At 39.8% G+C, this 23,968-nt stretch overlaps 1 protein-coding gene across 8 annotated transcripts in view; it reads right to left on the reverse strand.

Annotated features, from left to right (window-relative positions):
• The window catches only part of RARB (retinoic acid receptor beta), a 335,559-nt gene that overhangs the window by 188,581 nt on the left and 123,010 nt on the right, over positions 1–23,968 (reverse strand). For all 8 annotated transcript variants that reach the window (XM_064506168.1, XM_064506170.1, XM_064506167.1 and 5 more), the window contains one exon: positions 6,332–6,840. In XM_064506168.1, the coding sequence (XP_064362238.1) occupies positions 6,332–6,509 (178 nt within the window). In that variant the 5' untranslated portion in view covers positions 6,510–6,840. The remainder of the gene's footprint in view (positions 1–6,331; positions 6,841–23,968) is intronic.

A 23,968-nucleotide genomic window follows, 5' to 3' on the forward strand; every position in this document is an offset into this window, starting at 1 on the left:
ATGAATATTACTGATGTAGGCCTATTCTGGGCAGTAAGAAAGGAAACAGAGTACTGAAGGACAAAGGAAAGGAAAAAGGATTCGTACCCTTTTAGGATTCAACAGATAGGGTAGGTAGTTATCATTTTAAATGGGAAACATGCTGTCACTGATATAGCTGAAAAGTCCACATAACACAAGTTGTTCCAAATATTCCCTAAAAGGCAAAAAGGGCAAAAATTCTAGCTGAGGAAAACATCAAATCTATTGCTCCTGATGAAAATGTGCCCTATCCTGATCTTAAATAGTGTCCCAAGTAAATGTCACGTGCTGTTAGAAGTATAATAAACGCAAATTAACAACCCCCAAAATAATTTTCAAAAAAGTAGAGGATCACCTTTATCAGGGCTAGCACAAAAGTACATTTTAGCTCAAAAAAAAAAGTATTTACAAAAATTCCATAGCAATGTGCATTTTGAACACAGCAGTATGACTGAATAGAATTTCTCCATGTAATTAAAATAACATGATTAGATTTTCTTAAACTGTAGTTGCTAAATATATACCTTCAAATGGAGAACTGGTAAAACATAAGCTTACGTTCACTTTTAGTACCATGAACTGCCACGATTAACAAATTTCCGAAGACTGCGCCTATCAGTTTGGATTGGAAATACATCAGACATTCAGAAAATTTACAGTACTGTTACTCTGGCAAACTTAAAGTCTGGCGTTATATTCCTTTTGAAAGATCTACTACATATTCAACTGCAATACATGAATCAACACCAAGCATCGAGTCCCATTTTTCCTTTGGGGAACGAGGAGCAGGGCACAGCGGAGCTGGGATGGATGGTGTAAGTCCTGCTGGGGATGACAGTGTGGTGAGCACGATGCAGCAGTAGGGGCCTGGAACGATCCCTCAACTGCTCGTTCCAGAGTTCCCCAGCATTTGGAGTTGCTAGATGTTATTTTTGCTGGGCCAGACGAAGGGAGAAGTTTGTTCGCAATATGCCACAGAAACATACTTTTTACTTTAGGTAAGAAGACATTTTGCTGGGGAATTTCCTTGCTACAGGGCCCATAATGGGGGAGGGAGCAATTCTGCAATAAGTCCTATCAGGCTTCCAAATCTCAGGCTCTTTCAGACTACAGTAAGTCTATGAGAGAGACACAGAGCAACTATGGAGCAAATGCCAGAATAACATGATTCAGTCCCAATGTGAGAGTAGGGAGGTACAGAATTTCTAAAATCTGCTTCCTCCCGGAAAGCAAATTCCTGTCCTTACACACCCAGAACGGATTGCTTTTGGATAAGAACGCTGCCTGCTAAAATCTGAAGAGGATTGCATTCATGTGATGCCCAGGATCCTCGACAGGGCAGTTACGAAAGAGCTACCAGCTGCTCTGAGTGGAGAGATGTTCCTGTTCTTTAGATAGTGACAGTACTCAAAAAAAGTTCTAAAACACCTCCAAAATAAATTTAAATTGTGGATAATTTCAGATTAACTAGAATCAGATAAACGCAACATCACACAGTTGTATTAACCAGAGCAGCTTTAAATAGGTATGCTTTTGAACTGCAGAAAAGGAGCCCAACCGGGGGGTAAAAATAAAAATAAAAAAGGAAGAACTGAAAAGGAATGGGGGTTCCTAAGGTCATGAATGCTATCTGCAGGGTATCGTCTGGATATTTTTCCTCACAATTGCCAGCACACTGGCTGTAGCAAAGAAATCTGATACTGATATTCTGGTTACCCCCTTCTTTCCAAATGCAAACACATGTGCTGTCTTTTAAATAAAGATGTGTAATACATGCATTGAATAGGTAAAGAAGTCTTAAAGGTGATCTGTTAATTGCAGATGTATGCAAATGACTATGGGGCAAGCCTTTCTAAGGAGACAGAATTGAAAAAAGAGAGACAACCATATAAAAATTAGAAGGCATGAAAAAGCTCGACAACGTAATCAAGCAATGGAAGTTCGCATATTTTTTCTAATTCGGGACAACCATTGTAATATTATTTTAGACTACTGCACAGATCCAAGGAGTGCTGGGTTTCTTTCAGTCTGTTACAAATGACACTTGCTTCAGTATTGATGTTGAGTGAAGAAAATCCATCATGTACTAACCATATCCCAACCTCCAACAGAAATATTCCCCATTTTGTGAAGTAAAGTGAGATGTGGGAGTCCTTGACCTTCTAAGTAATTAAGGGAAACAGAGACATTCTTGTTTTTATTAGAGAGACACTAAAGTATTTGAAAATAATTTGAATAGCTGGAGAATTAGTGTCTTTGCCTGTTCATGAGTAGTGCAGATAGTTTAGAGTTCTCTTGGGGGCAACACATCGTAATGAATATCTGCTATTCATATTTAATGCAATCTGCCAAAGAGTGCTTTTGGGAGGACTTTCTGTGTCAATATAATGATTAACAACAGAACTGGAAAAGTAAATGAATTCCTACAATGGGTGGGGCTGGCAAAAATATCTTGCAGTGCTACACAAGTAACTGCATTTGGCCGTACTGTTTTAATGATACCTGTGGAAAATCCATTTCTCAGGGAAAAAAGCAAGAAATCTTTAAGTTGGAGTTCAAATGGTAAACAACTAGCAATAACGCAAGGAAAAACAATTTCAAGAGAATATAATGTTTAAAACAACAATCTGCCTGGCCTAAGCATGTCTGAAAAGCCAGAGACGCAGTATTGCATCTATTGCTACTAAATATAATAACTAGCTTTTATATAGCCCTGTCCAAAAGGAATGCCACAGTTAGTTCTTTCTCTACCTTTTCCAGATTCTCAGGTAACCTTACTTTCCATATGTTTTCTTATGCCTAAAACAGAATATAAAATACTTCAGTCTTTACAAGGCACTTTTAAAACGCCCCAAACTGGAAAGTATGGGAAAGCTTGGCTAAAATACAATGAATGACCTTAGCACCGATTTTTCTCCTTGACATCCCAACAGCCCTCTAAAGAACGCATTCAGATTTTATTTATCCCATTTTCTATCTGGATGAAGTAATCTTTCTAAGTTTATATAAATTCCAAGACATTCTTGTATCAGGCTAACCGCTATCTCCCACCCCCTTACAAAACTATTCCCACCCCTTCTGCCTGCAACAAAGGAAAGCCGAATACTGAGGCTCCAAAGGCTCACGTCGGGAGCCAAGGACCAAAGTCCCACAGCAGGCTAGAGGCAGAACATGGGCTTGCTCCCATTGAAGGCCACGGGCTAGAGGCATCGCCCAGCCCAAGCAGGATGCTCACTTCTAGCAGAAAGGGAACACTCTCCAGCCAAAGCGTTTTATTATTTAGTGGCTCCCAAAATATCTCTTGCCTAGGCCCTACTGTAATTTGATCTAGGACATGCTAAGGGATTACGTTCATCATAGCATTAGCTCAGACTAAGTTTTTCAATTCAAATAGTTACACAATCCACTCACGGAAGCAGAACATACCATTTCTAAATGAGCTAAGTGGTAATCTCCTGAAACTATCTTAGCTAATTTTTTAATATAGAAGCAATTCCACATTACTAACGCAACTGCAGAAGCCTGCATGCCATCTGATCTCAACAGTGAAAATGCCTGCTTTGTGCTGTATGGGGTAAGTACAGCAGTATGTAAATCAATCAGACTTATAAAAGTAATGATCTTCTTGACCGTGGTCTCTTTTATTCATTCAGTGCTAATGCATAGTTCATGTATGCATAAAAGTATATTTTTTCATCTTCTGACCTCTTCAGCACTGTGACCAACCCTCTAATTATTAAGTATTTTGCACTATGTATCTCAGTATAAAAACAGAAGCCAAGTCACAGGTCATGGAGGCAACACCATTATTTCCAACTGTAGATTAAGATGACTTAATTTAACCCTAATGTTATCTGGCTTAATGTAAAATGTAGAATGAAGAAGGAACAAAATAAAACAGTAAAGTAGCATGAAGGCTTAACTGACAGTAATGTTGAACAAAAGCTGTTGAACTGCATTGTTTTAAAAAAGATTAAAGAGGCAGAGATCTTTGAATCTTCGTTTTTCACAGTATTCCTATTATTTAAAGTAATTTCCATTGAATTTTGAACGAATGGAAAGAATGTGAAAGATAAATAGCACAATAGCTTAAGTCACATATAGTGCAGTGGTTCAGCCAAATTTTGATTTCTTCAAGTCTTTGCAGTTTAGATCTATATTCTTTCACCGTCCAGTCTAAGCTGGGATTTTAACAGAGGCCATCAACCATACTGAATGCTGCCCATGGGGTGGCTACACTGTAAGATGATGAAAACCCCCATCCCAAAAAACAGAACCCTCAAACCAAAAAGGTCCCCAAAATACAACGAAAAACAGAAAACCAAAACATAACCCAAAGGTTAATCTGCTTACTTCCAAGAATTTGTCTCTATAATTCTAATGATATTAGCTTCAAGAACCAGAACTCTACAGTTTAAAAACAAAAGAGGTTGCCTCCACCAAAGTTAAGAAAACAGAATATACCAACCAAAAGAGTCACCCTGCAGGGGCTGCGTCTGAAAAGAAATTCTCATCTAAGTCACCCTCCTCAGTATCTTGCCAATTTTAGCCAGTATTTTCACACACTATTGCCTGAAGTAAGGCACTACAGCCTCTCAAGCAACGCAAGCTGCTGGTACAAAGAACCTCTACAAAAATACTGCCCTGAAAATGTTGAGACCAGGATCCAAGGACACAGACCCGAAAATTCAAAAGCAGACACTTATTTTGCATGTCTACAAATATTCATACTTAGCGCTATTTTTTCAAAGGCTGAACACTGACTGTTTCACTAATCATGATTAATACAATTGCAACACAGCCTTAATTCCATAAGACCAACTTCTGGAAAAGAAAAAATTTTCCTATTTGATCACATATATTTTGGTATTTACTGGGGTATGTCTCCAAAAAAGCTCCCATTCACTAATAACTCTCTATTTCTGTAATGGTGTTCAGTGTTGCAATATTAGGGCATAAATTCAGTTCAGTATTCCGATAATTAACCAAGATAGTTTCTGAAAGGTTTGGAAAGTCAAATACTTACTTATAGACCTTCTAACTTAAAGCGTTTTTTTTTTTTCCCCCTCCAACACATCTAAACACCCAGTGCAATAAAACAGGCCAATAAAGGCCTGACATGGTTATACCTGTTCCTGCATGTGACTGCATGAAAGTTTATCAGAGATAAAAAAAAGGAAAAAAAAATCAAGGCTGCCCAGTCTTCAACAATTACAGTGTGTATGTGCGTCATGAAGCCAGAATTAGTAATAGTTTGGTGCAACACAACAAAACACAGCTTTACACTATAAAGTTTCTTCCTCACTGTGGTTCCCCTTTCATATCTGGAGCTCTATCTCTGAATGCTTTCTATTCAAACACCTATTAGGGGTATTGCTGTAACAAGCCCCCTTTTCCTTCTGTAGAAAATGTAACTGTTCTGCAAACTTGCTCTTTAGTTGAGACCTTTTCATACTGAACAGTCCCAGTAATACATTGAGACAAACATGTTTCCAACAAACTGACCTGTGAAGCTGAATATATTCTGGTTTTCCTCACATGAGAGATAAATACATTCAGCTATTCCCTGCAAAGACCTCCAGAAAGATATCTTGCCTATGTGATGCTATTCAAAGTTTATACCTGGGATGACTTTGTTTGGAGACACTTAAACATATATAAAACTAAGTCCAAGCAGGAAATGTGTGTTTGTCACAAAGTGATGAAAACAAACTGGCCCAACTAATATACTCAGCAATGATGAAAACGTGAGAGTGCTGCATATGAAATCCAATCACAAACTCAAGCGCTGATTTTGCAGCCACAGGCAGCTTACAGCTGCTAGCTGCCCACTGGGCTGCCACAGAGCGGGGCTCTTTACAAGTCAGCCAGGAAGGAAGCAGTTACTAACTAAGGAAAAAAAAAGCAATATTAATTATAGCATAACTTAGGAGAATTCTCCACTGAGGATTCATCACTGTTAATGAATATACTTTGTAAAGTTTCTTTAAACACAACATGAGGTTCTGCAGTAGGCTGTCACGAGGGCTACATATATATAACATGATAATGGAGGATATCCCAGAATCCATAGCATGTTTTACCACCCGGGGTTTCCAAAGCTTTGGTATTTCATATAGCTGCAAGTTTATTTTTATAAAAACAAAATTAAGTAAAAATGGTGTTTCAAAACAAACATATGCTTTTTGCCCAAGTTAAATGCACCACAGATGAACAACTGTAATTGCCCTTAAAATAATTTCAAAACCAAAAAGATCAACCTTTATTAAAGGAAAACTGGTCAATAAAGCTATTAATGCTGAGCACTTACTTGCAGGTGATGGGGTGCTGCATCCACTATTTGGTGGGTGACTCTGGAGTCCATGAAGAGAAGGCAGTGACAGTCCACCGATGACCGGAGGAAAAAGTAATGGATATGGCGCTGCTGGATAGTGAGTCATATGTCTATTCACTGCTGGTACTGGACATGTGCCGCTGCTGGTTGTCATGTTAGTACCTCACAGTGTGTAAATACTATGTTGCATCACTCCAGGCCAGCAAATAGATACTTGAACTTGTGAATGAAGAAGGCTGTCAAGCCGGCAGGTACTACTTGACGTGGATTGTGCAATGATGTGAAAAAATAATCCACTAGATTAGATCTGTCCTATATTTCATTGCTGCTTCCTACTGTTCTCTTTCCCAGTACATTCTTGCTCTGCAGATCATGGACAGAAAGTTGTCTTATTCTGTCAATTCAGGGTCCAGTTCAGTTCCGTTGCTTATGCAAATGCTTGTCTGGGAGGAGAGTTGCACTCTACAGATGCATGCTCATATAGTCTGTGGGGGGAAGAAGACAATATATTGGTTTTATATTAGTCTGTTGGGGGAAAAAAATCAATATATTGTTTTTTATATATATAAATATATATATATATTTTACATATACATATGTAGAAAACGGTTCTGTCTTTTGCAGTGTTTGTTAAGTGATTATCTATTTATTAGCGTCCTAGAAGATCAGCTTGATGGCTACCTGGGCGTAAGAGTCTTATGCTACTGAGGGTAACAGTAGAAAACTCACTAACTTGATTTCACTATTTTACATCAAAAGCAGTGTCAAGTCAGACATAACCTTGTTTGGAAACTGTCATTTTAAAAACAGATACATCAATAACTGCCTGAAATATTAATACTGGAGGAGAAAAACAACTTCTGAAAAATTTGTGTGTACATGAAAGGTTTCAGTTCCACTCTAGAAGTCTTATCCCCATAAAAGTCACATAACAAAGCGCACTGGGGAACTTCCCCACTCGGCTTCAATGCCACGTCTCAGTTCAGGCAGCGGGGAAATGTTTCTGAGGGTGAATTTGGTACAGAAAATAAAGTGGAGCAGTGGTGACTGCTTTACCAGTGATTGCTCTCACAAAGGACGCTTAGCTTATCTTATTATCACTTAAGAGATTCCTCATGAACTTTTTTAAATTCATGCCCCTGGCCTTCACCCCTCAGGGGTTTAGCAGCACCTTAGTCTTAAGAGACTGAGAACCTCTAACTGCCTCTATCATCAAATAAATAAAATAGAAGCTTCCAGCATTGTCTCCTCTTCCCTTCCCAATGCTTTTCCATAGTCTCTTTGCTCCTTCACCTCTCCATCCCACCTGGCAGGTTTCTGCCTTTCAGCCATGCCAAAGACTGAATCAACTGTTACCGTGCTGCACCATCTAACCTAAATCTGTGCTGAGGGTGGATGGTAAAGCTATTTTCACCACACACCTATTTACTGATTTATATATTTTAGCGTTTTGCTTCTATCAATTATGGTTACAAAGCAAAATTAATAACCCTGTATTTCCCACACCACTTGTTCTTTCTTCACTCAACTCCAGGGTACTGGGGGTACATCATGGTAGAAAGTGAATTAATTACCTTGAACATAAGGTAAACCCGTCCTTAGACCACCAACATGTCTACTGCTGCAAGTTTTAGCTGCATCTTTTTTCTAGCACACTCTGCTCTGGAAGAGTGCTCTGAGCATCAGTTATTCCATGAGCAGGGAGAGCGAGCTGACAAGGCAGCAGTACGCTGCTCCTGGGCTCTGCAAGGGGACTTTCTTGCTCTCAGGACCACCATCTTTGAAGTAATAAGAGCCACACACACCTTCCTCTGTGTTTCATCCAAATGGCTGGCAGCTACAGAGGGGTCCCCGTTTTCTCAGCCTCCAGATTTAAAGCCTTGGGCTGAGAACAGGCTACCTTTTGTGCTGTTCTGAATGGTGAAATTTGCTCCCTCCCATAGCTGTTCAAATTTATGTACAGCAAATGTGCAACACTACTAAGCCCTCTTGGTGCCTGGAGAGCTACTGGAAACACTACACCTACTGCCTCTTGTGAACTCTTCTCCTTGATGGGGTTTTTTTTTTTTCAGTTTGTACAACACTCCAGCCAAAAGCCAGCAAACGGTGCAGTCAGCTCCTTAGCGTTATCCTACGCAAGGCGTTCTCAGCCTCTCCCAACACGCGCTGTTGGGGGGCAAGAAAGCAGGAGCCACATTGCAAACCTTGCTAGCTAAAAGCAAGACAGTTGCCTAAAGGCTTCGTTTCCTGGCAGACCACTTTAAGTCCTTACAGCTGCTACAGTGAGTGAACAGTTAAAAAAGCCAGCTCCTATATAGATTTTTAGTCATAATTCTTAATAATTATAACCTAAAACTAAAGATAAGGAGATTTTTGAATGGGAAAATAGAGGCACAGAGGCAAAATGACTTGTCAAGATCACAAATGAAAATCAACAGCAGCAAAGGGAATCTGTGACAACACCATTTTTACTATTGCTACTGCTACTCAATCTACTATTTGTCAGTAAGAATTCAAATGAGCACAAAAAAAAAAAAAAAAAAAAAAAAGAAGAAACCCAAATGCATGTTTGCCTGTCGCAGAGCAGTGGAGTGTTTCTACTCTATGCGGAATACCAGGAAAGGTTACCAGCTGTGCATGTTTTTAGACAGCAATTTGTGCTGAGTACAGCCTGCTTGGGGATAGCAGAAATGTAGTCGCAAGTATCTGATAACTGTGTAAATTATGCACAAAATACCTTTAATGTTAATGGAGACATATGCAGAGATGAGACTATAAGAGTGGGTATACTGAGTTAACGCACAGTTCCAGAGGAAGAGAGAAAGGCTGTTGTTAGTCATGCTGATCTCGAGGACCATGTGTCTGGAGATCGGTGAAATCAGGCAGATCTTTCAAGGAAGCCTCAACAGCCAAAATACAATGACTCATTAACAGCACAAAATGAGATGAACTATAACAGGTAACTTTCTGTTTTATCTAGCTAAAGCTTTATGAAACTTGAGAGACAGGGAAAGTGAAGCACCAAAGGAACACTCAAAGAATGAATGTTTTCCAAAGCAATTCTGCAAAACTCTGCAAAAACTGCACACTTCAAAACATTTGCAAAAAACAAAGAAAGGACGGACGTCAATCAAATCCAGGCCCATTAAATTAATCATAAATCAAGGTCACCTATTTTTAAATGATGTAGGCTGTCAGAAATAAAATTCATCTGATAAAACTATCAAATACTTTCAATTATACTTCCATTAGACACAAAAATGCAGAGCTCAGCATAAATTATCCAAATGCGTTCAATCGGTGGTCTTTACTGCTATATAAGGTAGAGAAGAAATATACAATTGTATGATGATCTAACTAGGAAACATCTACACATTTTTAGGTAGCTGGATATCCCTCCCAACACAGTTTGTACCTCTAGTTTCAGGTAAAATAAACTCTAGATGGAAGCCAGATACACAGTGACAGAGACATTACTGAAGTATCACTGCTTTAGTGTTCAAATCTCAGCTTTGCTAAGGTCTTCAAGTCCCAGAATCACAGTATCTATATGTATCTATATATTTATTTTTATATATAGCTATGTATCTATATATTTAAATGAGTTTTCAGAAAAGAAATAAATCCTCCAGGATAGGGAGGATTTCCTCACAACTGGAGGAACATATTCCATGATGTATCAGGTAGCAATATTATAGATCCTTAATATGCAAGTACATATGAAATATCTAATAGTGCCAAACTGGATTATAATCACATAGTTATGCATGCTTACAGTTTTATATAAGGTACAATTATATATTGAAATTATGTGTTCCCAGAAAGCAAGTTTCTCTTGACCTACTCAAAAATCTCCCTGATTTTACCCTTTGTGGCAGGAAATTTCCTGCAAATAGGTATGCTGGACATAAACCTCCAGAATTGGCTGTTCAATTTTCTCTCCACAGAAATGCAGACAGGGAACACAGTGTAAAAGGTAGGATACTCTAAACAGTGTATCATTTGGCTCTAAATCGTGTTCCTCAAAACCAGCAGGCCCCAGTTCTGTTGCCTGGACTTTTGTAAGATGGTCGAAGTGAAAACCGTAGGCAGAAGCCTACGTTGTAGTAACGCTGCTCATGTAAAGAAACAAGTGCTCTTGTTTCTTGGTAAGCTCTGCGCTTACCAAGAGATAAGTCACTGCCTCTGCTAAGAAAGATTGCAGACCAGTCACCTCTATCATCACATAGCAGAAGATGCTACAAGGTAGACACCACCATGGCGTAAGAGACCCCTAAATCTTTGGCCCACATCTGGATTTCCTTGAGGAGGGAGATAACTGGCTTGCCCTAAACAGGACTGTAGAAGGCAGCTACCACAGATGAGGAGCCTGGAACAAAATAAGGAACAAGCCAAACTGACAGCCAAATGGTTGAACACTCATTCACGCAAGGCAGCTGCACTGGTTTCCGCCCTACACATACCAGGCAAGATTTTTAGGAAATGGCTGTCACCAAGGCACTTCAGAGGACCTACCCAGTATATTAAAAAATCAGCTTCCATTAGACCTGTCCTAAATGGCTGTTCATCAGTATGAGTGTTGCATAGTCAAACCCTTGGTATAAACAGTATATGGAAAAGAATCATACAGAAAGGTTTCTTTGAAGGCTAACCAAAAGACGATCACATTGTGCACTATACTGCACTGAACACCCACCAATGACTTTACTTGGACAGAACATAGGCCTCCTTTTTGTTTTTTTACAGGCCTTTTATTGACTTGACTTCAGTGATGAAGCAGATGGCCACAGGGGAAGGAGTCCACAGTGGTTTCAGGGCAGAACAGACAGCACATTTATCAGCTACAGTTAATGCAGCAGGTGTACCTGTCTCTTCTATACTTCTCAGTGTTTATGTAGCTGAGCAGAAGTTCAAAATTTTTATATACAAGCTCCAGCTCTCCCTGGATAAATAGTGACCCAACTTTTCTTATTGTTTTCCCTCTTAATTTTACAAGCACTCTGTGCAGACTGTGCTATGGAGAACAGTTTTACTTTCCACACGTCAGTTCTCCTAGAATGTATTCAATGAATCAATTCTCATTTGTTAAACTGCTGTTTAGCTTATACCTGGTAACAACATTTGGTATTGTTACTGTAACAATTCATTGTATTGTTATTTGGCTCTGCTGCATTTTATGCTCATTTAGGTTTGATTTTAATTCATAAAATCCCTTTGCTATTACAGGTGACTTTCATACATTTCAACAGTTGGAAAGGCAAGATGCCAAGACAGGAGGCTTGGCTGATAGTCACGTGCCACTAGGAAGGTTATGCCCTGTCCTCCCAGCTGCCAGCACAATCCCACCTCCACATTCGTCTTCCTCCATTTTCACCATCCACAGCAAGGAAACGAGTTGTCAGCATTACAATCAAAACAGCATTTTTGCTTTTTCTTGCTAAAAAAAGGACTCTAAAAAAGGCAGTGGAGAGTTCTGCCCTACCTACAGCAACGCTTGAAATTCCACAGCCCTTCTGAGATACCCAGGACTGTGCCTTCCTAGCCCCAGCAGCCTTTAAGCTAAACTTGCCCTCTCCACCCTCTTCTAATATAGGGAACCACTGCTGCTCTGCCTATACGAACATAGTAGAGGCACATCTACACCAGGATATGCTGGACACCGAGCCCGTGTGCTGCAAGCAGTCCAGCCCGCCGCAGCACGCAGCTCAGTGTTGGGCAAGCTGCTGTTCAAAGCCCAGCGGTCTGCAGCATAGATGTCCCTGAAGTTTCCAGGGTCACAGAGGAAGTTTCTTCCAAGTTCATTTCCCATTTTCTTGCCAATGCCAAAATCCCCCCTCTCTTAAATCTTCGGCTAAATCGTAAAACAGGAACCTCTGGACTGAGAGGACAGCCTGGCCATCAAAATGAGAGAGGCAAGTTGCTCCTCTATCAGCAACAAAAACAATTCAAGAGAAAATCTGCATGAAAAACCTTTCAGCAATTTATTGCATCTTCTCCCAAGGGATAGAGTTGACTGAGTCCTTATTTATTAGGCAGCTTTGAGAAATATTCTAATGCTGTTTTCAAAACAAGTCAAGATCTAATAGTTTCAAGAACCCTTACTGTATTTAATGTATAGTTTGTAGTTTATATTGAAAACTCTGATTATGCATATGCTTTCTATTATGCTAGCTGATGGTACTGCATTGAGTAGTGCTGAATAATTCAGCAGATTTAGCAACAATCAAGTGTAAATCAGTCAGATACAGTAACATGATACCCATGCTGCCTTTAAACTATTAAAAATATGTGGAAACTTTATTTTGAAAAGGAATATATTCCATTTTCCACAGGTCTTCTTTGACTGGGAGACATTGCATTTTTTTCTCTTGACTATACAAAGAGATTTAATTAAACAATAAGCTAGTTACAGTGGCAGAAGTAAAAAAGCCTTTGGAGTGTTATGTTTCCTTTATTAGCATAGTGATGTGAAACTAAACAGAAAAAACAATCTAATAACAAACATTCCTTTGAGAACTGTTCAGGGAGCAAAAGGACATCCACTTATTGTTCAGCCCATCCCATTGGTCCATATATGGCAATAAAGGTACAATAGAAGGAAACAGGAAACAGACTGGCACATCTGCATTATCTTATTAGAGGCTAATGGATATCTGAGAGGAACATGCATCTGATTCTGAATAGTCTGTACCAATCTCCTAAGCAATTACTCTTAATTAGTGGATTCTGTTTATAGATGGAACTTAGTGTACCCTTCTGTATCAAAGAGATGCAGGCATCTGGAGAGAGATATGGTTTTCTTAAAGGGAAAGCACTACAGCACAATCTGAGGGGTTTTCTTCTTTTTTGGCAAATAGAAGCTCTCTCAAGCATAACATATTCGACCGTATTATTAATCAAAAGGACATGCTGGTTAAAAAAAAAAAAAAAAAAAAAAAAAAAAAAAAAAAGAGACCATACTGTTAATCTCAAATTCTGAAAGTAAACATCGAAAGCTAATACTTGCATATGAATTATATGACAAAAATCACTTTGATGATAAGCAAATAAACAACTGAGCCCTAAAATTTTCAACTGATGGCCAAAAAGCTTAAAATAGCAGCTTAAGTCAGAAGAACAACATCTGCATTTTGTATCTGCCAAGTCTGCAGCCAAAAAAAGTAAACCACTCTATGTGACCAGATGCATGAATAAAAACGAAAATGCATGAAACAGAACTTCAAAGTCAGTTTATTGAAAAGCAGATCTGTAGTTCCTACATCCCAATAACCACAACTGTCATATATTTTCAACTATAGGTGCAGGAGTTACCGGGGGGAAAAAAAACCACAATAAATTTCTGTAGCAAAATTAAGACACTATTATTACCACACTTTTCCTACATCTTAGTATGGAAGATAGCTGTCCACTGGGCAACTGCAAATTCCTTTTTCTCATGCAACTGACACTTATGTTTTATTTGTTGTTTTTTCCTGACTGAGATTGTTAACAGATAATTAATATAATTAATGCAACTGTTGTTTACTTGAAAATCCTATTGGGAAGTATAGAAAAGTAAAAAAATGCCTTTTTTCTCCCTGAAGCAGCTATGTTTCATATTGTCTGCATCGCAAACACGCACTCATGTATCCCTGAAAAAAAGCAAATCTGAATCTGAAAGGCAAAAAAGTAAGAGACACAATGACACCCATTTATTTACACACTATACAACAGTACCCTGCTGTGCCAGCTATTGATTTTAGTGGAACTGAGAGTCCATGTTGGAGAGCAGCAGCTGCGAGTACATAGCCTGAATCCTCATATGGGAACAATACTCCACAAGCAGAATAACCTATTTCAGCCAGCCTTCATATATAACATACAACATTAAAAACATACACAACTTACATTCTGAAATCTGAAAGGCACTATGGTTATTTCTTCACAAAGGTTCAGGGGAGTTACTAATTCATTTGTGCTAGCACAATGCTACCATAATGAAGAGATGTGAAGAATTGAAAATCCACACTTCTCATTTCTGTTATTCTACAGAGATGTTAATTCTATTTTACACTAACCATATTTAAGAACCTCCCACGGCATCATGCAATTTCTCTCTCATTTTTTCCCGTTGTTTGCTGTTTTAAAGGGCTCTTTGGAATTGTTTTTTTTTTTTTTTTTTTTTAAAGAGCTATCTGCATTCCATGTTTCTTTCATTACTCAGCAGTTGCCAAAACTATACTGAGAAGAAAAGATAAACGGTTAGGTCAGGTGATGGGGTTAACAATTTACTGTGTGCACTGCCCTGAGAAGCCAGATATGGTGGAACTGGCTCATGTTTATGTACAGGATAAGAAGTTGATTTCCTGTGCAGTGACTTTCAATCACCCCTATAAGGGACTCTCTTACAGTTTTCTGCAAAGAATTCAAGGGGCTTTGAATACATTTTGTGCTGCTATATAGGATACTCTGTTTTGTAACTGAATGCATTCCTTACTATTCTGCCACATTCAAAAATCCCAAGGGAGTGACAAAAAAAAAATTCCCCTTTTATTTATGGCAACAAAAAGAAACATAATTGAGCTTCCTGCACTCTGGATTTAGAGAACTTTTATATTAATTTCCCTCCTCAACTTAAAAATCTATTTCTTAATGCTTAAAATCACTCTTCTGTTCCAGCACTCCTGTCTCTGTTGGTCCTTGAACTATTGTTTTTAAGGATGTAAAAGAGTAATTTCATATTGAAAATATCCTAAATAAGAAGCTACTCCATAGGCCATGTAGTTTTAGGAGATGGAGATTTTCCAGCCCACTGCTCCAGACCTCCCCCTGCAAATTCAAACTGAACCCTGTTCCCCCCATTTCTGCCCATCCCCCAGCTTGAAGGGCAAAATACACCATCTCTTCTCAAACACAATTCAGCTGATCCACAATTTAAGAAGCACAGCATACCCAGCAAAAACCGTTCTTCACAAAAAGTACCCTGGGCACCCAAGCCGTATGTAACAAGGAGCCCCAACACGAAGCATTTCCTGCTGAAGGTGCTACGCATACTGCTTTAGCCTTGTTCTCCAACCACCTTTTTTTCAACAGGTTTCCTTTGTTCCTGAACAGTTTCTCCCTACAGCTCAGAACAACTAGACTGGACTTTGTGACCTAAATTATCCTTTAGTCCTATGTACCCAACCAGCTTGCTTTTTTCCTACCTGCCTCTATATGAGGTAGCACAAAATGAAGAGGAAAAATACCATTAGATGGGACCAAGGAACCTGCTCCTTGGATTCCCCTTTTATCAGACAGTCAAGGCAGAGAAAAAGGACCACGGACAACAAAGGCGAGTGCAACCAGTGCCAATGGACTGGTAAGACATGGGAGGATCTACACAGCCCAAAGGGTAGCACCTTAAACTGACAGTGGTCTCAACTACCTATAAAGGAAAGGTAGCATCAGCGATTGCTGACTGCTATGTACCCAGTATGAGAAAAACCTTTCTGAAAAGCTGGCAAAACACTTGTCACGATCACTACCCTGAACCCAAACTTGCGAATAGAGAAATTCAGCCTCTGTAAGTTCAGGATGAGACACATTTCTCGTCCAGCAAAAAGACCTCCCGTAGGAGGTCTGCCCCTTAACTGGCAATTGTCCTTTAAATCTAGGACCCCAGTATCTTGAGATAACACCACACTGATTTCCAGTTAGAGCAAGTTTCTGTGAGAAGGGCTCCTGAGAAAAGATGGGTGACCAGGGGAAGGGAGTCTGAGTAAGGGAGCAGCTCAAGGAAAACTCCTTCCTGCTGACTACGTTCAGTACCATCATTTAACATTATGGGACACAGAGATGTTTACAAGTGTGTCAGTCTCTTCCCAAATGGTGTTACAGCTAGGAGGATGAGGAGGACATGTCTGAAGACTTCCAAGCATACTTTCAGAGTGCTTGCCCTTAACCTTCTAGCTGATGGGAAACATGTCATGGTGACCAATGGCTAATAAAGCACTTACCATGATTGCAACGGCTCCAAAGGCCTTATCCTGGCTGTTTACAACCTTTAAGAGGCCTCGAGATCAGTAAGAGGGGTCAAGTGATGTTATTGTTTTGGTGACAGAAGGAAGATCCCTAGTAAATGATGACTGGGACTGGGAATCCTTAAAAAAATGGAGTACTTCATCTGTTCTGAAGCTGAAGAGGTAAACAACTTCGGAGGGCAGCACCTTGACAGAGAAGTGCATTTCTTTGGGAAGCCAACACTCTGTGGCCATGCTGAGCACTCCAGGTGAACTACTGAAGCAGGATGGAAAGATACATCCAGCAAGGAGACTGCAAAGACATGCAAGACCATGTTGACTTATACTGGTGACAGTAAGTGGGTGCTGGTCTCAAAACCCCAGATGTCAAGTTCAGGACAGTGGCTCAAACAATCCTCTGCAAGTGGCAGGTGCTGGGAACATTAGTGTTGATGGTGCTATGCTGTCCTCTACCAGTGCACCAATGAAGGTGATGTAAAGTGATGGCAGGCTAGTGCTGATGAAGCTCAGGACAAATTTAGAGTTGCAACATTTGCTTCTAGCCTTTGTTGGATACATCACTACTAGGGATGACTGTCCCAGCACTGAAGTGAAACTCATCCTTCTATTAAGCTTTAGAGTTGACTCCCTGAGTGGTCTTGGTTTTAGCACCACAATCACAATAAAGCAAAGCAGCACACCATCTCTCTTTGTGAGGGTGGTCATCCTCTGTATGGACCCATAAAGGGCATCTTTAGTGGCACAGAGGATGGAACCTGCGGGTCAAATTTAGCCAGTCTGAATAGCTAGCCAAAATTGTGAATCTTGACACCACCGCCTTCTTCACCAATTTAAGAAGCTAGCCTTAGAGCTCGAGTTTCCACTTATGTCCAACACTTCCACAACTGGGAAATGCAGCAGTTTTTGAGCACATGGCCTCACTGAGGTGCAGACACACTGCCTGGACCTGCACTGAAGAAGGGTCATATCAGAATGTGATCTTCGCACACTGCACATGAAAGAATCAAAAACTATAGCGTAGTCACTGAGATCAAAAAAGCAGGGAGAAAAAAAAAACAAAAACAGGGAGCCTATTTGGAAAAGATGCACAGCAGTCGAGGTCCCTGTCTCAATTCAGTACACTTCACTTTATATGCCATGCAGAGAAGGAGCAAGAGACCACTTTGTATATATTGCAAAGAAAAATTTTGCAGTCTTGAGTGATCCAAACTCATCGTTAGGATAGGCATGTTGATTCACTCAGAGAACAAATAATGGTTATTCAGGATGCTGTTTGAGAAACCCAAAATAAGAATTTGTTAGGGATGAGTCTAAATTGTGAAATTATGATTTAGGCTTCTCAATCCCCTAGACTGAGGTAGGAGGTGAGACACTATGTTCAGGAGCTGGGTTCAGTATGTTAACAGTCTAATGTTTTACATTACAAAACTCGAATTTCAACTTCCTCACAACTAGAAGTGTTCAGATCCTTGCTGTACTCCTTTGTCTAGTGAAGATGGTGATCTAAGCGGAAAAGGGGAGAATCAGGGATTACTGGCTGAACAATCTGTTGTGCACTTCACTTCTGAATACCAGTCTGTCGGAGCAGCAGTGCATCTGTGATCCTAGTATCATGGAGGTGTGGACACTGTGCTAACACAAAATAACACACACATAATTTATCATCTTTTGTTACATACACCAAGTTCAATATTAAGCCTACTGAAAGGTTCTGTATTTCCTCTGAGTTATTAAAGAGTCTTCAGTTCTACTTTACCCAGAAGACGACATTTCTGCTGTCTACTTCAGGCTTCTGAACATTCATTTATTACATACCACAAGTTTCAATATATTCCCAGTAAGACTCACACAGGGTCAGCAGAATACGCTAGTGGGCTGGTGGAGATTATGAACATTTATTTTAAAACAGTGTTATCTGTAACTCCCTGTCACAGGAACAATAGGGTAGCAAAATTAGGAACAAGCAGAGACATTAACTAGGAGGGGACAAAAGCCTGGAGTGGATTATAGGACAAAAATAGCATTTTTATTGTCAATATTTTGCTTAACAGGGAGCCAATATAGCAATTGCAAAATGCTAATAATACGCTGAGATAATACTGCACATGCAAGCACCTTGGGAGTCATCCTCTGAATCATCTGAAAATGCTGCAAAACCTTATCAGTCAGGTCATAAGGACAGAGGTGCAATAATCAATCATGGTAGCCACAAAACCAACACATCTTTTCCACATCATAATGCATTCAGAAAATCTATGTCCTAGAATTATTCTGCAAGAGGTGCTGGACAGATGAATAACATTATCAGAAAGGCCAAAGTGAACTATGACCTTACATTAATTTCCAAAAGTAACCTAACAGAAGCCTAAGCACCAACAAAATTTAAGAATTGTGTCACAAATGTCTTTGCCAGTCTGCAGAGCAGGACTTCTGATACAATACAAAGGTATTCTTGCAGATTAAGCAAGCGTGTGAATTAACTGCATAGCAATCACTCCCAACAAGCCCATTTGTGAAGGTACCTTTCCACTGGTAAATGCAAGACAACTTCCCAATTTTCACTGACAGGTAAGAATTTAGGCCTGAATTACTTCACATTCACTGTGGAGGAAGAAGCCACACACAGACCTTTAGAGAAAAAGGCAGGTAATATATTGTCACGTGGCATCTTATTGGTATGCCGAAACCTATTAGCATTTTTAAGCATTTTAGCTGTAACCAGATTAACCTCTACCCAGATTAAACTAAACACTCAACAGGGCAGCATTTAGCATCTGCATACATCTGGATCACTAATCTTCCAGGTTCACTAGCTAAGTAATGTATTATAATTATTAATTTTGAAAGCATTCAAGAAAGTAACGGTGAGCATTTTCATAATTATGCCATGAGCTATCATAGCTGAAGCAAAGTTTAGGCCCAAATTTCACTGAATTTCTTGACTACCAAAACATAATATGGATTTAAGGTCTAAACGACAAAAGTAGGTCTGAAACTGTCAGTCCCCGCTCACAGCTAGCTTCCCTCAGGTGCTGTATTTTAGCCAGGTTTCTCATCTGAAACGAATATACAGGGAGCACAGTTTCTGCCCTTTGCTCTCTCCCTGAATGGAGCTGTTGCCCCTCACCAGTACTTACGGGCAGGAGGAAATATATTTCCCAGCAAAGTTGAGCAGGAAGAGGGAAGTATTCCTTCTGCCAGTCAGTTCAGTGAAGTGTGCCTTGGCCCAGGTATTCTGAGGCCTACTTATTGCAGCCAAAAGGCCCCAGTGTGCCAGGCGCTGTACAGAAACCTAAGTACCACTGTCAAGGAATGACAGTGCTTTGCTGTGAATATGGACTGCAGCCCCAGGGTTTCCGCTGGGAATAAGAAAGCATCTGTGCATCGAGTCAGGAAAATGGGAAAATAGCTGTGCTATTTCTACATTCCTGTTGTGCTCAGGCTGCAAAGCAGGGCAGTTCTCTTGAAAAAGTAAAGAGCAACCTCCCTCTGGCATCTGTGAAGGTTGGCAAGGGATGTTATTGGCATTAGATGGCAGAAAGAGGAAGACTGTAGGAAGGTAAGCAGTGGGAACCTAAGTAGAATTGGGAAATAGTTAGCTAATAAGAATAGTTACTTATTGCTAGTTAGTGAGATATTCCCAGTGGAGATCCAGCTTTTCTTCAAAGCACCAAGTAAACCTGAAAAGTTTCATTCACTCAGTCCTTCCTTTGCAGCCTACATTGCAATATTTGCTCCATTAAACCATTAGGAATAAAGTTATGTGGATTTGCACAGTTTGAATTACTACGCGAATTAAACTCAACTTGTATCACTGCTTCAACTACCATTTGGGCTGGCCAGTATCACCTCTTGATACAACAACTCACCGAACACTTCACTCTCCATATACACAGACTTGGCACTGGGCTGCTTGTTCAAAGCAAGGTATACAATCCAGTGCAACACTTGTATGGTTATATTGTTTTCGTAAAACTCTCAACAGCAGCTGAAATCCCATAGGAGCTGCTACAGTTGGCTGACTGTAACAGATAATAGGCCAACATTCACCCAACTGGACCAGGAGACAGGTGAATTCAGCCCCAAGGATGACTCACTGCCTGGAAGACAGAGTGCAATAAATCAGTACTTCCTCCACCAAGCCTCCGATCAATACTGAACCATGACAAGCTGAAAAACAGCGAGGATATTCAGCCTCAGGAGCAGGATATCCACTTTGGCAACCTCAAACCCATACACACAAATAAATGTAAACCAGGAAGAGCAGCAATGCTGTCAAAGCTCCCAATAGTGCTTCCACATGCCTGGAGTCAAGTCCAGTATGCTGCTGAGTAAAAGCCAGTGCTGACCTATCTCCTGGTACTGGTAATACTGTCTCTGCTGCCCTGGCCCTTTCTTCCTTTGTGCTTACCAGGTGCTGCAGTCTAGGTTATTCTGCAAGGTTTTAGCTTTTATTTCATAATGCTGGTTTTTATTTCTCATGTAGATCTTAAGCTGTTCTCACTGTCCAGAGCTTGGCACCAGGGCAGGTGCACTTTTCATTCTAGCTTTGGTGCATGTCGGATTATAGCCTTTCCCCACTGCAGCAGCATTCTGCCAGAATGACCTTATCAAGGCTTTTCCTGTAAGATTTTCAAGACAGCAACGCTTCACAAGCCAGGATCTAGCAGCCCAATGCACTGCGAAGGATATGGGAGAGTCTGAGAAACGAGATGCTGGGAAGCCTAGCTGGGTGCCCAAGGCTGATAAGACAACTGCATTTAACTATGTAAATGCCAGTGGCCAGAGCTTATCTTTGAATTCGAATGTCAAGGAAGATTTGTCACAACAGAGTGCTTTTTAACAGCATCTCAAATTTCTTCAAACAGATGCATATACTGGGTAAGCAAATGAGTTTCTCCCTAATGCCTCCCCACCCCTCAAAAAATCCTAACTAGTAAGATAGAGCCATTCAAAATCCACTCATGAGTGTTGTGATTATAATCAGGCTAACAAACCACTAAGCAGGTTAGTCCAGTCATATGATGGCTGAAAAGTACATATTGGTTGAAGTACTTCCCTCAGTATGTCCATTAGTATCTTCTCCCAAACTATATATACCAACCGGGTCTCAGACAGTTATCCATTATATGGGGTCTCCCAGAGTACTATATGCTAAAGCAAATCAGAAGTAAGCAGAAAACAGCAATTTAAGTGTCCTCAAAATGATGCATAAGTGACAGAATGCAATAAAGATGCAAACTAATGGAAATAATCCCTCAAAATTAGTGACAACTTCCGTAAAGGCTGTCACCTCCTTTATACAAACAGTGGTTCTTTAAGATATTTTTTGCCTATATGGATCCTAAGAAAAACTTTTCTACTTCCCAACTTGGAGTCCATCACTGCAGTGATTCTGAGCAGGGAGGAAACTGTGGTCACTCTGCACTGCAAATCCTCGTCTATGAGGGAGAGAGGAAGAGAACAAAAGTGGGAGGAAAACAAACATACTGGGTACAGTCACAGTTGCTTAGCTTGATGACAGATGTGAAGACTCCTCTTTCATGAATACAAAGCTCATGTGTGCTTTCATGACATTCACAACGGCAACAGTCGGAAAAAACACCCCAGTCTAGATAAAATAGATACTTAAATTAAAATTCAAAGTTACCGTGTGGATTATAAGTAACATACCTGATTGAATAACACATGAAAGGGATGTTCTTAAAAATGATGCAGAGCGCTAACATAACAAAGGATATAAGAGACATTCAAGAAGTTTGAGGAGAAAAACAACGCTTCTAAATCCATTTCTTTGCATAAATGGGTGCATTATGTCTCTCATACATGTATCTACTCTGACCCTGTCTTTGATAGATAAAAACATGCATTTTTTTTAAGTATCATCATCCAACAGAAGATAAGTAGATTCCTAAAATAAAAGAGGAGTCCGTGTGTTAAAGGAAACCTTAGCGTCTCCTTCCCTTTAACACATTTTATAACCACTGTAATATGCCTACACTATGTTTTTACCATGTGTGAGCTAAGACAATTCTTTTCTGCATAAGCTTGAACTGTAATGATAGGCTTTAATAAAAAAAAAAAAAAAAAGGATCAAGTGTATTGTCTTTATTAGGAGAGTATATAGATTTTGGAACAGACAGAAACATTTATTCTCTTCTACAAAGAGGAACTCAAAAATACAGCCTCTGAATGTCAGACCTAAGCATGAAAGATCAAATGGCCTAAAAGCGGAATAATAAGAAAATTTAAGAAAAGCTATAGTAAGAGCTTAAATTCCAGTCTAGCATTTGATTTAGTGATAATCCTCCAAAAACAGTTCTGCATCTGATAAACACAGGTTTAGGATCCAGTTGTTGACACATGGTAAGGAAATGAAACACATTCTCCATATATGAAGTTTGCATTTTTGGGGGCGAAACAAAGCACACTTGTATCCTATACCTCTAATGTACCTTTTAAACAAGTAAAGAGAACTGAAAGTCATCCACATGGAGCAACATTGTCTGACATGCTAGAAAGATCTGAATTAAATAGCCTGACTGTCTCATTCACTCTTAAGCCTTAGAAAAATAAGGAAATCCAATTTGAGATTTACACAGCAAATCCAAGGCACACTGTTCCTTGACATTACACCTCTGCTTCACATACCTCACTGTCAAGGTAGGTTAGTCATTGAACCTCTTTGACTCAAGCAAAATAGAAAACTCTCTGCTAAAAATGAGTGAAGGTAAAAAGCTGCCTTCACTGGAACATAGCCAACACCCAAGAATAATATTATATTTTCCTTTAACAAGTTCTGCACTTTTAAAGAAGAAATAGAGAAATATTAGAAGGTCTGGCAACTGGCGGCAAAGCCAACCAGCCGAACAGAGGTCTTCATCACTCAGTCATACACCATCCATGCAAAATTACTTTGTTCTACAATTTTTAAAAGCACATAATTCTAAATAACTACATTACTCAATGCTCCTGAATTTTACTGAACGGCAATCCCTCCAACAGGAAGTTAAAGTTCACAATTTAAAACGTGCACACGTAAAAGGGGAAAACAACAACAACCACCCCAACACTACCAACAACCCCCCAAAGGATACACTTTTTCACAGCAATATACAAAATTACACAGCAACAATGTAAAATCATCTGGACAATTTCCTTTCCTTTGCCTCCAATGGAAGGTTTATTCCAGAGAGGCAACTCTCAGTGCACAAAGCCCAGTCGTAAACATGGGAACACAGGAATTGCTCTCCTGGGGCAGATTAATAGTCCACGTAGTTCAGTAACCTCTCATTTGACAACACCCAGCATCACAGGCTTCAGCGAAAGGATGAAGAACTCTCTAGGAGAGCAGTTACAGAAAAACTTTCCCATAAAACCTCTTTCCAACTCCCATCATCTACTGGATGGCTTATGCCCTGGAACAGGAGACTTTCTCTTGGTCTTTTTGTTTTTGCTATCCTGAATAATACAAACAATGCTAAATAATAGCGTAAACATTGTGGATGTCCTCTGTATCTATATCCAGATGGCATATGTTCTTAATCCCCAGAATTGTTGGCCCCAACAGAGTATGGAGGCAGAAAGTCTTGAGGTCACCAATGCAATGTTT

This window comes from Dromaius novaehollandiae, chromosome 2 (assembly GCF_036370855.1).
Source record: "Dromaius novaehollandiae isolate bDroNov1 chromosome 2, bDroNov1.hap1, whole genome shotgun sequence".
NCBI classification, from domain to species: Eukaryota; Metazoa; Chordata; class Aves; order Casuariiformes; family Dromaiidae; genus Dromaius; species Dromaius novaehollandiae.